This window comes from Cryptomeria japonica, chromosome 4 (assembly GCF_030272615.1).
Source record: "Cryptomeria japonica chromosome 4, Sugi_1.0, whole genome shotgun sequence".
Classification (NCBI taxonomy): Eukaryota; Viridiplantae; Streptophyta; class Pinopsida; order Cupressales; family Cupressaceae; genus Cryptomeria; species Cryptomeria japonica.
Window position 1 is genome coordinate 400,687,146 of NC_081408.1, and position 15,486 is coordinate 400,702,631.

The window sequence follows — 15,486 nt, forward strand, 5'->3', positions numbered from 1 at the left end:
CCTTGTTATTTAAGTAGAATGTATTCCTTCCCTTCTTGACAATGAAACCTTGAGGTTTTATGAAGAGGTTTCATCTGTCATATTTATGAGGGTGTTGTGATTACTAGATTGGTTCTTCCATAAAGCTCCATCTGTTTGTTGTCCCTTCTTCTTTGGTTGGGCTTTATTAATTTTGCCCCTTAAAAAAATTATTCTGGGTTTTTGTAATTTTTTTTCCTTAAAAAAATATATATTTTGGGTTTTGATAATTTTTTTTTCCTAAAAAATTATTTATGGGTTTTGATAATTTTTTCCTAAAATTTATTTTTGGGTTTTATTAATTTTTTCCACAAATTATTATTAATTTCTGGGTTTAAACCTCGAAATTCGTGCATTGGGATTTGTGCCTCGATTTCCACTCCAGGGTTTTAGATTCATTTTGCAGCTGCTTCTATTTTAATTTTTTAATCAAATTCTTCTGTCTTGTGCCTTCACTAGGTTGACCTCGTTCAACCTCGATTTTCGTGATGGCATCTTTGACCAACATCATGTTGGAATATAGTCAGAAGTTCAAGAACTGCCACAACACCTCGAAACAGTGCTTGTTCACGATATTTAAATATCGTCGCCTTGATCAGATTGATTAAACCTAGACCTCCTCCTACAGGTCCTAGGGTTTTCACATTTTTTGCTCAAAATTTTTTCGTAGGGTTTATAATTTTCCTTTAAAAATTATCTCATCTGTAATTCGCGATGTTCGCCTAAGATTTTAGTTTATCTGGGTTTTACCGTTTTTTCCACAAAAATGATGTTTTGTAACCTTAGATTTCTAGGGTTTTCATGATTTTTCCTGGTGTATTGCTTGCATGGTTTTTACAGATGATTTTTTCCTCAAAAATCATTTGTAATATGCAAAGTTCGCGTGGGGTTTGTGATTCCAGAAGTTCTATGGTTTTGATCGATTTTTCTCCTCAAAAATTGTGCTTTGTTGTAGTCAGTTTGGGTCACACCTGCCAGGCGAACATCTGCAACCGTGGTATCTTGCAGTCAGTTTTGGAGTTGGTACTCTTCTGCAAAAGGGTTCGCTGATTTTTCCTCAAAATCATGGTTTCAGGCTTCAGCAATTCGCGTGTGCCAGATCTCTAATTCGCGTGTGAGAGCTACATTACCTTGGATGGCTTTTGGTACTCTTGGTCATTTACATTCTGCAGATCTTGGGAGGGTCTTCATAGCAGCAGATGGTCTTTGCATTTGTGATCATAACACCTGCAGTGTCTTTTGTAGGGTATCGAGTACGATGACCATTAGGGAGGGTGTAAAAATAATATTAATATCTTCTATAATGGTCATCTTCTATTCTTAGTGGTCATCTTAGTTGTCGACTTTTTTAGCTATTTAGCTTTTTAGTTGTCTTATTTAGCTTGTTTAATTAGCTTTTTATTATTTAGCTTTTTAAGTTTTTTAGCTTATTTGATTTCACTTTAACGACTAGTTCTATTTAGAGAACATTGTCTTGTAGGCTCTATATATACGTGTGTATATCGTTCAATGTAATTAATCCGATTATTTTGTTCAATCAATTTTTCAAACATGACCTTCACACAATCAAATCCAGAAACTGTTTACCTTAATAACCATGACATTCACACAATAAGATTTATGATCTGCGCATATTAATAATCACGATCTGCAGCTATTGCTCTAGCCAAGGTTAAAAATAAGAAAATGCGAAGTCTTACTATTGTAACTGGTAAGACTATTTCTTATTAAGTTGCTGATATTGAATTTCAGAATTGGGCCATGACAGTATGAGGTGAGCCATGCACTTTAACTTTCAGGCCCTGGATGTTTTGCTCTAATGGAGAAGTTAGTGATATAAAATCATTTATATGGTTGTGTGTTATATGTGATTTAATGAGAAATTGTTACAGGTGCATCAGATATAGCAGTTCTCTGTGACCACACAGCCGGTCTCTTACTTTGTAATATATACACTAAAATATCATATCTAAAGAAGATACTTAAAAAGATATATCAAATTATTAGTGATGGTTTTAGTTATAGAGGTGTTGGAGAGGTGAATGATGACTTCGATTTCTCACTGTTGGTAGGAGGGTTCTTAACTTTTTAGCTATCAAGTAATGGGTTGACTGGTACATCAAACCAAAGGATAATTCTTCTGTTAGGGATTTTGATTTTGAAGGACAACCTTATTGTCCACCTAGGCATGTGTGGATGATAAATTCTTTCAAGAGTTTGCTAGATGAAATTTGCCAGTCCATAAAGAGTCATCTGAAAATACTAATAGAAGTTCCACACTAAATATCTAATTGAAATTGGGTATTATTCATATAAAAACAAAATTTGCACCGTAAAACTGGAGGTTGAAAAACAAAAGTATGAACTAGAGTCATGTAATTTCCACAGTCCATATTGTTATTTTTTTTCTTTTCTGGTTTCAACTGTGTGTGTTTTTTCATCATCAACGTTTTGGATCATACTACATGATCCATCATCAGGATGAAAGAAATAGTTAGAGAGAAGAAATGAGAGGATAGCTGCAGACCGATGAGCTTAAATAGAGGTAGTGGGGGAGGATTTTAGGGTTTGGAGGAGAGGGAAGGGAAAATAGTTTATCTATATATAAAATACAAACTAACAATAAAAACATAGAAGTGTAAATATATATCAACTAATATGACCAAAGGATTAATAAAATACTAAAAAAACAAAAGTCGTTAAACATATAAATAAAGAAAAAAATAAAAATGATAAATAAATGTGCATATATGAATAACAAAGGTGTACAAGCTAATTGATATGACATAAATATAAAACATATGTTTATTAATGCATAAAATAATAACATATGACACGAATAAAATACAAACAAATGAAAAATCAACTAAATAAATCTAAACAAATAAATAAGTATAATATAAAACAATGACAAAGGATACTAGTATTTTATATGGTCGCTATAATTTGCATATTTAATACTTGTTATATGTGATCTTGGGGCCTTTTATATATATGTTCAAAATGATTAACCTTTGTCGCCATGTTGGAGTTCATATACAGAGCATGAGTCACAAAGGGTAAACCCTAGCACTATCCTAGGTACATACTACATCAGAACAAAAGAACTGAACATCTAAAAACTATAGTTGCTATCACTGGAACTGATATCCTGCACAACAAATGACTCAACCCCTTTCTCCTTGGCCTAGCTCTTGATGGCTACATTGCACATTATAAAGAAATTGGCGTTGATTACAATCTTGGTATGGTCTGTTAAGTCCCCATTGAGAGCTTTTCGTTGACAGCCCAGCATCACTCTAAATGCAACCAAGGAACCGACAACAAGGCTGTTCCTGGCTGCAAAGTGAAGGGCATTGGCATCTATAGAAGAGGTAAGAAGATCTCATTGCTGAATGTGACATTGACAACATACACCACTCAATGTTTGTGATAACATTGCCTTAGTGAGTGGTATAAAATCCTTGACTCATGCCTTGCACATTGCATACCTGGCCTTATCATGTCTTTGCATGATCTCAAAAGAGAAGGAAGATGTTGCGATTTCAAAGGATAGCTGTCCAATCCATGAACTAATTTTTTCTGGCAGTCCCAAGGGTATTAATCTATCATGTTGTGAGGGCAGCGAATTGACCGCCATGGTCCTTGGGCATTTTGCATGAGCAAGAGTGATATCTTATATAATGAATAGTTTCCAACTTTGGTTAAGGCTTCAAGCAAGTGCCATCTCCCTTAACTCCTTGCGCATGGATATACTTTGGCTTATGATTTTGTACCCGCTTTGATCTAGGCATAATTTGCTGATGTGTTTGCGTATTTGTTCCCTTCCCTAAAACAATGCTGTACTGTGTATGAGTTTAGCAATGTTAATTTCTGCCAGACTTGTTCCATGATATTCTTGATTTTCCAGCTTGCTGAACTTTTATTTTTTATGGTGTTTATAATAACCATGTAATTTCCTTCTATAATTATATTCTGAATATCATTTTTTATGCAATTTTGAAGGCTGAAGGGTAATGCTTGAGCCTCGGTCTCATTACTGGTCCCATTGACAAGCCTTTGGAAGCAGGCCATATCATATTTCCACTCTAGCCCCTTATGTTGCAGCCAACATTTGATGCTCTTGGGTTGTGTTGTGAGGTATTTACACATCACCCCATTGCAAACGGGGACCCCCACTTTTTCCTGCTTCCTAGGATAGTGTTAGACTCCTTAGCTATTAGCCTTTGCATTGAAGAGGTATATGGTCAAGATGCCGGGAGTCAAGAGGATAGCTCTTCTTTTGGGGGTGAAATGAGGTCAAAATGAACATAAAGAAAAAGAGGTCTGATGGAAGAACTCTTCAAGATCAAGCCCGATCAAGCAATGCAAGGAAACATCAATTGGGTCAAGTACGTAGGCAACTTCAAGTGCCCCTCTCCCACAACGAATTCACTCTTGTTGCCTCAAGTCGAAGGACAAATCATATTCAAGGTGACTTTTGAGGTCTTTAGGCATGAAGTAATAAAATTCAACCCAAAAGTGCGTTTTCAAGCTACTTCGAGTGCTTAAGGTTGAGGGCGATTAACTTCAAGTGCTCCTCTCTAGGAGCAAAATTCACTTTAAATGCCCTTAGTTGAATGCGAAATTGTTTCTAGAATGCCTTATGAGCCTAGTTTCATCAAAATTGAATGAATGGAATGAAAGAGAATGGGCAAGAAAATACTAAGTGTCAAGTTTCAATCCACTTCATGTGCATCCACTTTGGAGCGAACTTCACTTCATGTGCACCCCTTGTGGAGCTAACTTCATGTGTCTATCTCTTAGAGCGAAATTCCTCCTAAGACTTCATGTTGAGCATGGTATGATGCATTAGAGTTGAGAGAGTGAGTGAAAGTGAGCGAAGGAGAGTTAGAGTTTTGATTTGAAATTCACATCAAGTGCATAGCCTCAGGAGCGAACTTCAGGTGCATAGCCTCAGGAGCGAACTTCATGTGCATGAACCTTGGAGTGAATTTGCCTCATTTGCCCAAGATAAGATGAGAAATTGCTTACAGATCATTGCCTTGAGCTGATTTGATATCATCATATGCTTAGAAAAGAACATTTTTGAATTTGAGATGATGAAGGGCAAGATAGAGGGCTACTTCATGTGCACCCATCTTGGAGCGAACTTCATGTGCTCCACTCTCGGAGTGAAATTCCTATAAAGGCCTTCCCTAAGGTTAGGTTGTCATGTTTGCATCAATAAATGGTTGAAAGACTCAATGTTAAAACCCATAGAATGAAGGGAAACGAGTGAAAGCAAGTTCAAGGGCAAGTTTGAAGATCACTTCATGTGCTCCCAAGTTGGAGCGAACTTCATGAGCATCAAGGTTGGAGCGAACTTCATGAGCATCAAGGTTGGAGCGAACTTCAAGTGCTCCCCTCTAGGAGCGAAAACACTTCAATTGCTTCTTCATGAGAGCAAATTCTCTCTAAATCCTCTTATATAGAGGTTATGTATCATGTGTGTTTGATGCTCATTTGTTTGTTTTGCAGGTAATGAAGAAAGAAATCAAGGGGATCACAGTGGAGGAGGATTGAAACAAGTCTCTCAAGGAGCAAATTTCAACATCAAGATCAAGATACAAGGAAGATATCTTCTAGGGAACTTCATAAACAAGCACAAGAAGGTGATTACACAAGAAGCATTCACGTGCACAAGGATATGATCCACAACACCAACAACATGAAGGGAGTCACAAAGAAGGAATTTCAAAGCAGAGAAGTAGTTGTGCCATCAAGAGTTCGTTCCAAGGCAACATCAATACTTCAAAACTAAGAGTATAACTTGCACCTCCATGATTGAGACATTCAAAGGGATAGTTTCAGAAGAGTTAATTAAAGTTAGAAGATCCTCATCATCACCGCTAAAGCTGGATAATGATATTCATTCATGATGATCTACCAAGTCTATAGGTGCAAAGTTGAAGTGGCGTCCTAATCATCATCCCAGTCACCACTCTATCAATCAGAAAAGTTCCACATCAACATGTCTAGATGCAATGTACTTGACTCATCCATGATGGCACAAACTCCGAGGCACCTACCCCTATTATCCATCGGTCGAATATTCCAGAGATGACATGTGTCAAAGTGTTGTGATTACTTCATTTGCCAGAATTGAGTTTGTTGTAACAAACCCTAATTAGGGTTTTCATTGTAAAATCTCGGCCATTGATCTCAAATTGATCTGAGCCATTGAATTGTGTTGAGAGCAGTATAAAAGGCTCACGCTCTTCATTTGTAAAGGTTAATAGTGAATATATAGTCTTAGAAGAATAGAATAGAGAATAGTTCAATAGCAGATAGCAATTAGAGTAGAAGTTAGATTAGGAGAAGGCAAAGATTGTTGCCAAACCTTGTTGTAAAGAGCAGTTGATTTCATTGAAGTTATGGTGAATTTGATTTGTTACTTCAACAACTGACATGTTCTTTACTTCTCATTTGCTTTCAAGTTAATTAGATTGGATGGAGGAAATTGTTGAATGCATTTATGTGGAATCCGTTTAGTTCATACCACTAGCCTCTTGTTGATTGTAAGTGAGCCTTGCGTGGTCAATTGGAATGATATGAGCTTAACTTCAAATTGTTATGCATCCATTGTTTATGCATTAACTTGAATGGTGATCAATGTTTGATGGTAATGATTTGAACATCTTTGAAATGTCCTTAGAAGATTGCATTGAGCTTGTGTCAAATTGTTCAAGTTGATGGTGAGACCTCGCCCAGTAGGATTCCATTTGATCATTCACCTATCTTCTTACATTCTAGGTCTTAGGATAGAGACTCTCAACCCTTTCCTTTTGCCCTTTTTTCAACTCAAGCTAGTTTAGGACAAAAAACATCACAAGATTGCAACATCAGATGATTGAGTTCTAGTGATTGAAGCATTCAACAATTCAACGTAAGTCCCCCTCGTGATTCCAGCATAATCACATCAAACCAACGAGCTTATCCACTCGTTGTAACGCGACATACCAGAACCTGGGAGTTGCCTCAAGTGATCCTTAGGCTAATCTTCAACATTTGAGTAACTTTGTTCAAGAGAGGATAAGATACTTTTGGGTATTTTGTTCCGTGTTCGCATGTGCATGAAAAACACATCAACAGGTTGCCTTGAGGTACACCATCAAATTTCAGTTTAAACATCCCATTTGATGGTAGGTTCCATTTGATGTTAGCACCCTGGTTTATTTGGATTAACCCACAACACCCTTGAATGGGCACTATAAATATATTTGGAATGGAATAACGAATGCTATTTTGATTTTCATGAATATTTTATTGTTTTATTGATGACATGTTTTACCTTGCTATTCATGTTTAAAATCCAGGTACTTGAAAAAAAAAATACTATTTTCATGTTATGTAAATGGAATGCTATTATGTACTACACCCTTAATCCTAAAGTGTGCATAGGGATATGAGTAGTCAGCTTGTGGCTACAATTGCTCGTAACTAAATTATATAATTATTCATATTGTCTTATATAGGTAGTTAAGCTCACTTGGGTGGCATCCAAGGCATAATTAGGGTATATATAGGAGCTAGTGGTTTGTTTATGACCATCATGTTGTATGTTGTGTTCTTATAGAAGACTATTAGAAGTAGTCCCCTTGAAATGGCTTTACTATTCTCAAGTATTTGTAGGACATTGCCTATTATATCTTCCTCTTTTGCAAGTTTTTTCATTACATCAAGATCAAACTCTGTGTTGTAGTATATGAGTCAACAATGTTTACAAGAAGTAAAGAGTGTTATTTGAGGAAATGCAATCTGGTTTGGAAATTGTTAACAAGACTCCAAAACATTTGTCATCCTTAAATTTTGGTGAGTAAAATAATGTATGTAAAGACCATAAAAAACACTACATAACATAATTATTTCTGCTATTAACATTATCTTTTTTACAAGTTTGTAAAGCTCAAGTGCTTATCCTCTAGACAAGCATTGACAAATTAGTATAAATAGCAGGTCTGTTTTTTTCATTACAATTACACAAGTGACGAGACAAGGAGCAAGCTCCCTACATAATGTGTTCACTAGGAGTCCCACCATCACTAGATTACCTTTAAAAACCTACACTCAAGATGTTGTTTTGCCAAGGCTAATTAGGGAAGTCAATGTGCAAATCTTATTTTGAGAGATGATTAATTTCATTTTGTAATTTACACTTGTTTATACTTAGCACTAACCTTAACTGCAGAGTTGCATTAAGTCAACTCTTCATAAAACAAAACTAAGAGGACCTTTCTTTCTGTAATGTCCCCAATTTGAAATATAATTTAATAATGAATAATAATAATAAAATTAAAATACAAAAGAATAGAAATAAAAATTAAATAAAAATATGAAAGAATATAATTAAACTCCCCCAAATATGAGGTATAAAAGGGAGATGAGAACTCAGTTGAAGGGGGGATAATTTGGGAATCAGAAGTGCAGATCTGATTTAAATAGGAAGTGCAGATCTGATTGTGAAAGGTCGTGTCCCTTTCAAAGGGCAGAAATAATGAAGAGTTGCACTCTTTCAAAGGGTGCTAATTATTAAAATAATATTATATCTATTCTATAATGGTCATCTTAGTTGTCGACTTAGTTGGCTTTTTTAGTTTGTTTAGTGTAACTACTACTTTTATTAGAAGGTGAGTTAGCTTTTTAGTTTTTAGCTTTTTAGCTTCATGTTGAAGCTTCAGGTAAACGGTTCGTTCTTTTTAGAACACCGTCTTGTAATTCGCTTTATATACATTGTATATTTGTAAATATAATCATTCAATTATTTTTCATGGAATTTATTTCTAGAATTTTTTTTAAGTGATTTTTTAATGAAAAAAATCCTTAGTACTTTTTTCATTGAAGGGAGGGTTTCTGGGAATCGTGGCTGTGTTCGTGTTTTTTGGATCCGCATTTTTTTTTTGATTGGTAATTATTGCTTTTTTATATTAACATCGAGATATAAATCTGGCTTGAACTAGGTGGGGGTTACAACAAGGGAACTCCCTCCCCAGACAACCAATGCTCCAAAGTGCAAGACCCCTTAACAGGTCATCTGTTACAAGTTGTTCTAAAACCATTCTTATCATGGGAACGAAAAACTATATTGAACGAAAAATCCTCCCTAGCCCACTTATTTCTTTTCCTTTTCACCTCTGTCCATCCCTCCTCGTGACCCCTAACATCTTGCAGCTCTTTCTTGTATCCATCAACAGGAGATGGTCGAAGCACTGAGCTTCTTACACAACCTTGCTTTACCTTCTCCTTACTCCCATCTTCACAAACTACCTTTGGGCTATGTTTTGTTCTCGCTCCTTGATTACTGTCATGTTCTGGTGTGTTGACCCTGGAGCCAACATCAATGTTGGCCTTAGCCAAAGTACCTGAAACATCTTCAGTAATAGAAGAAGAAGTGTCAGCACACAAAGATGTGGCATGCTCAGCTCCTATCCCCATAGAGGCTTGTGAGATATTGTTTTGGTTGCTGTTTTCCACCACATAATGGGAATCAAAGACATCTTTCCACCACAAACTTTGCTGTTTTGAGTTCTTCTGCTCACAACTTGCAGCTAAATGGCCCATCTGGAAACAATGACGACATCGAAAGGGAATACCCTCATAATCCATTGATTGTAGCCACTTTCCTTCTCCATATTTCAAAAGCAACTCAACTGGAAAACCCTTTTTTAGATCCATTTCTACCAGAATACGAGCAAATGTTGTGTGTTGAAACCCTAGGGAACCCTCATCCGCTCCCAAGAATTTACCTAGTGAGTCTCCAGTAGCCTCAAAACATATTCAAACTAGAATTGCAAAGGATGGTATGGAAGTCTTACCCACATTGGGACTTTGTCGAAAGATTTCGTGGTGGGATTGAAGGTCAGGTACCACGGTTTCAGGAACAATAAGAATTTATCCTCCCAACTCCATTGGAAGTCATAGAGGACCTTCTTCCGGTCTGATTCAAAATAAAAAACAACCACGAAATGGCCTCGTTCCCCTGGAAAAATCTAGACATCTCCCTCAAGAATGGGTTTTGAGAAAGTTGTGATCCATTTGTGAAGATCACACAAACTTGGCCAGACACCCTTGAATCTCCTGATTAAACCCAGTTCAGAGAAATGTTTTTCATTTTCTTTTATTTCGTTATCTATCTCCTCCCCTAGAAGTATTGTCGATCTATCTGCTGTTGGAATACCTTGAAAATGGTTCCCGTGTTTCTTTGTGGCTCTCGCCAACCTCCTTTGCCCCCATGCCACGATCGATGGTTCTGCTAATGCCGTTCTTGAAAGCATTTCGTCTCCCTAACGATATACTCATGAGAAATTCTTGTTGGCAGAGAACCTTAGCTGGTTTGGACTAGGGGAAGCGCCCATATCCCATCCTTACCCTTGTCGTTGTGGAAAAAATCATTTGCTTGTCACGTGGTTCCACCTCTGCAAACCCTAGCGTACGAGAGCCTTGACAGCACCATTTGGATCCACATTTTTTTCTTGACAAGGGTTTTTGCTTGCATTTGGTGTTCGTCCTCCCCATGTTCGTGTTGCCTGTTTCTGAAAATCGTGAAGGATTTTTTTCTTTGATAGATCGCGACATTGTTTTGCTAAAAAATTCATGGTTTTTAAATCTAAAAATAGTGGGCTGTATTTCAAAATTTTTCAGACATGTTCTTTCTGGAGCAGCTTGTGATGTTTCTGCAAGCATTTTCCGCATCGATGTGCCCTTCTTTCCATGGTGTAAGGTTTTCTGCCCATGCGCTAGCTTTCTATAAGGTGCAAAACGCGATTTTTTTCTCTCCTGACTTTTTTGTGTCTGATTTTCATCGGGTTTCGGCAATTTTTTTTTTTTCGAATGAACTTTTTCATCCGCGCGTTGGGGTTTTTGGCGATGCAATTCATATTCGCAATGTGTTTTTGTGCTTTGCACGATGTGAATTTTGCGTTTATTTTTTTGGTGCGATTTTCGTGACTTCAACTTGTTGGTTTTCTTTTGGGTTACAGACGCAATTTTTTTTGTTATTGGCAGCATTTTTTTTTTGCGCCGCGACGTTTTTAGACTGTGCGTGGTCTCAGAATTTTTGCCACGCGATACCTCTTGTTTTGTGTGCATGGGTCTATTTGTTTTGGTGCAGAAAAAAAACCTGTAACTGTTAAATTTTTGGTTTTTTTGGCGGCGATTGTGAAGGACTTCCCGTGGACTTCCCGCATGTTTTCTGCAAGGTTTCGTGTTCCTTTTTGGAGCGATCTGTTTTCGACCTTATCAATTTTCCACGACGTCAGTTTTCAACTTCCTGCTCGCAAGTTTTGTGGATTGGACGGGCTCTGTCGAATGCAGCCAGAGTGTTGGGTTTTTATATTTTTTTCCTTGAAAAAAAAATTGGGTTTTTAATAATTTTTATCCCAAAAAATTATTCCTGGTTTTTTATAATTTTTTTGCTTAAAAATTTTATTTCAGGTTTTTATAATTTGTTTTCCTTAAAAAAATTATTTTGGGTTTTTCTAGTTTTTCCCTTGAAAAAAATTATTTTTTTAGGCTTTATAACAATTCTGAAAATTAATCACTAGCTGCAATGGCTCTCCTTATAATTTTGGCAATATATATATATATATATAGAGAGAGAGAGAGAGAGAGAGAGAGAGAGAGAGAGAGAGAGAGAGAGAGATTAACAACAACAATATAACATGACAATTTATAATCTAAGTTGCAGGGTTCGCCCCTGGGAAGCCCTGGTACGGGTCCGGGTTCGACCGGGTCCGTGGTACGGGTCCGGTTCGACCCGGGTTCGACCAGGGTTCGTAAAACCCAGGGTGGGTTCGACCCGGGTCGAACCCAGTCGAACCCGGGCGGACCCAGTCGAACCCGCGTGGCTGGGCGGCCCAATAAGTTAAAAAACAAACCAAATTTTTTTTTTTTTTCAATTCCGCCTTTAAAAAAGCGAAAATTATAACCTAAAAAACACTTCTAAAACATCTTATTGACACATTTCACCTCATTTGTGTTGCAAACAAATTTTTTATGAGAGCAGGTTGAAGAGAGGTTGAACAAAATTTGGCTTCCAAGATCAAAGAGGAGGAGTTGAAGACTGATTTTAGAAGCTTCAACAAGTGTTGCAGCATCATTTCCATACATTTTCAAGCTTCCATTGGCAGCAAGAGGTAGGTTTTTAAACATTTTTTTCCAACTATTTTTGTTTCACAAATTGTCAAACATGAAACTTGAATTTTTTTTCATTATTTAGTTTTTGTTTTTGAATATGTTTATTTTATTTCTTGCCATAGGAACTAGAATGGCATCTACATCTTCCTCCATTGGCAATGAACAAGTAATTGCAAAACAAAGAAATGATCCAAATTCTCCCTTATGGAAATATGTGGACATTATAAAACAACTTCCGGGAGGTGGGGGATTCCGTTGGAAATGCCATGGATGTGATATTGAACGTAATAGTTCATATTATCGAGTGGTAGGCCATTTGTGTGGAATAAAAGGAAGAGGCATCAAAAAATGCCCTGGCAAAAATGGTAAACCTATACCAGATGAGATAGTGATGAAATATATTAGGGAGCATGAGGCGGCAGAAGAGAGGGAAGCCCGTAGATTGAACCAAACCGCATCAAAGAAAACAAGGGGAATGCAAGGCCCTTCTAATCCCAGTATTGTAGTAGAAGACCACCCCTTCTTTGCCACAAATGAACCTCAAAGTGAACCACCCTTGACACGTAAAAGAACAAAAGGGCCTTTAGAAACCGCATTCCAAAATGAGAGTAGAGACAATGCTGATCAAGATATAGTAAGGTGCATTTATGCAAATGGTTTGTCATTCAATGTTGTTCGCTCCCCATATTGGAAGCAAATGATAAAAAGTGTTAATGAGGCACCAAGAGGGTATAAGGGCCCCGGTTATGAGAAGGTACGTGGAACATTATTGGAGAAAGAGGTGAAGAGGGTTGAAGATGCATTGAAACCCATAAGGGATTCGTGGGTTGAGACAGGTGTAACAATTGTTTCAGATGGGTGGAAAGATGCTAAAAACCGTCCCTTGATCAATGTCATAGCGGTGTCCCCTAAAGGGGCAATGTTTTTGAGAGCTGTGGATTGTGAGGGCCAAATAAAAGATGGCGAATTTATTGCAGAAATTCTCATCTCTGCCATTGAGTCTGTGGGACCCCGCAATGTTGTCCAAGTCATAACGGACAATGCAAAAAATTGTAGAGCTGCTGGTTTGTTGGTTGAGCAACGCTATGATCACATCTTTTGGACACCTTGTGCGGTACATTCACTCAATCTTATGCTACAAAGGATTGGGCAAAAAATAAAATGGATCAGAGATGTGTATGCAGAGGCTGAGGACATCCAGATGTTCATCACAAACCACCACATGTCTCAAGGGATTTTTAGAACCTATTCGAATTTGGAGCTATTGAAGGTAAGTGAAATAGTAATTTAATTTTACATTTTCTGATTTTTTTGAATTTTCAATGTTAATAATATCATTGTGTAAGCTATATTGTGTATTCTTCTTTAAAGTTTGGCTTTATTTTTTAATAATTTGGCATTAATTTGTGTTATAGGTTGCTGAGACCCGTTTTGCATCAAACACAATCGTCTTAAGACGACTTGTGAAAGTTAGAGTGGCACTATGCAATATGGTGATCAGCACCAATTGGACTGTATGGAAGCAAAGTAGCACTGAGAGGGCAGGAAAAATTAGGGATAGAATATTGGATGAGAAATGGTGGGATCTTGTTACATATCTCCTAAGTATCACTGAGCCCATCATGAGCATGATTCGCTATACAGACATGGATAGGCCTTGCATAGGTGAGATTTATGATGGCATTGATTCAATGCTTGAAAAAATAAAGTTCACTATAAATGAAAAAGAGAATGATCCTCAGGAGAAATTCTTCAAAGAACTGGAATTAATTATTGTAGAGAGGTGGAATAAGATGACCACTCCTTTGCACCTTCTTGCCTATGCCTTGACACCTAAGTACTATAGCAATCAGTTTCTTGATAAACCAGGAAGGATTCCACCATGGAGAGATCTAGAAGTATCTGATGGGTATAAGGCAGCATTTCTTAGACTATATCCCGATGATGATTTGCGAGATGTTGTTACAAATGAGTTCATAGAATTTGCAAATGGGAATGGTCTAAGTGTTGATGCACTTCGTCATAGATCCAAGAAAGATGCTCATAGCTGGTGGTACTTCCATGGCACATGCTTCCAACACCTACAACCCCTCGCTATAAAAGTTTTATCACAAGTAAGTTTAATTAATTAAAATTTTTAATTTACAAGTTTTAGTTTATTTATAGTTTACTTTGTCTTCATAGGTTGCTAGTAATTTTATTTTTATTAATGTATAACTTTAATTGTTTACTTTGTCTTCATAGGTTGCTAGTTCATCTGCTTCAGAAAGAAATTGGAGCACATACTCTTTCATCCACTCAGTAAAGCGCAATAGGCTGCTATCAAAAAGAGCGGAGAATTTAGTATATGTGCATTCCAACCTACGTCTTCTTTCACACAAACAACATGACTACACACAAGGGGAAACAAAGATGTGGGATATAGAGCCAGAGCATACTGATTTGGATGCTCCTGGTTCTCAGCTTCTTGCATTGACACTTGATGACTCGGAAATTGAGCCAACTTATAGTGCAAGTGCAAGTGGCATTGGCTCATGTAATGTCAATGTCAATGAGGATGAGGAGGAGGAGGAGGAGGAGGATGAAGAATTAGATGATCCATTTGATGATTAAACTTTTAAGTTTATATTTTTGAAAGTTGAAACAATGATACTTGAATATTTTGTCATTTTGATATTAAACTTGATGTATATGATGCTATTATCAATTATGGTATGATCATGATGCTATGATTACAAGTTTATGTTTGTTTTGTTGTTCATATGATGCTATGTGACATGCATATTTTAATTCATGCTTATAGGCTTTGATATATATATATATAATATATATATAAATTTACATGTTTTTGTACTAACGAACCCAAACGAACCCAAACCCCTTTTCAAAATTTTGCCGTACCGGCGTACCGGGTTCTTCGAACCCGAACCGGAACCCGAACCCGAACCGGCAACTTAGTTTATAATGATGGATGATGTTTGCAGAAGTCTGCATGCCAACCACTTTTCAAAAAGAAAGTTTTTTTTTGTACTTCTCACATAATACAACACTTGACCAAACCATGGCCAACACACCTTTGATCTCTTTTGCAACTGACAATAATAACTGACACTATATCATATCAAGAATTTTGAAGTTTTATGCTTTTTTGAATGATGATCAGAAACCCAAATTATTGCTGTTAATATGTAATGTCCCCAATTTTTATGGTGACATTTAATTAAATTGATTTTTATCAAAATATAAATGAAATATTCATATGACGACTTAATATTAATTAATTTAATTAGATAA

General features: G+C 36.8%; 2 protein-coding genes across 5 annotated transcripts in view; both read left to right on the top strand.

Moving 5' to 3' along the window:
* LOC131074680 (probable gamma-secretase subunit PEN-2) overlaps positions 1-15,486 on the top strand; it is a 42,060-nt gene that overhangs the window by 11,051 nt on the left and 15,523 nt on the right. The window lies entirely within an intron of this gene.
* On the top strand, positions 11,887-14,907 carry LOC131875475 (uncharacterized). 3 transcript variants are annotated; one of them, XR_009372333.1, is made up of 3 exons: positions 11,887-12,191; positions 12,315-14,306; positions 14,437-14,907. XR_009372333.1 is itself a non-coding variant. In XM_059219844.1 (2 exons), the coding sequence occupies exons 1-2, from the start codon at positions 13,683-13,685 to the stop codon at positions 14,803-14,805; spliced, it is 993 nt and encodes a 330-aa protein (XP_059075827.1). In that variant the 5' UTR covers positions 11,887-13,682; the 3' UTR covers positions 14,806-14,907. The 3 variants fall into 2 exon arrangements, 1 of the variants encoding a protein (XP_059075827.1); XR_009372332.1 differs by having other exon boundaries at positions 11,887-14,306.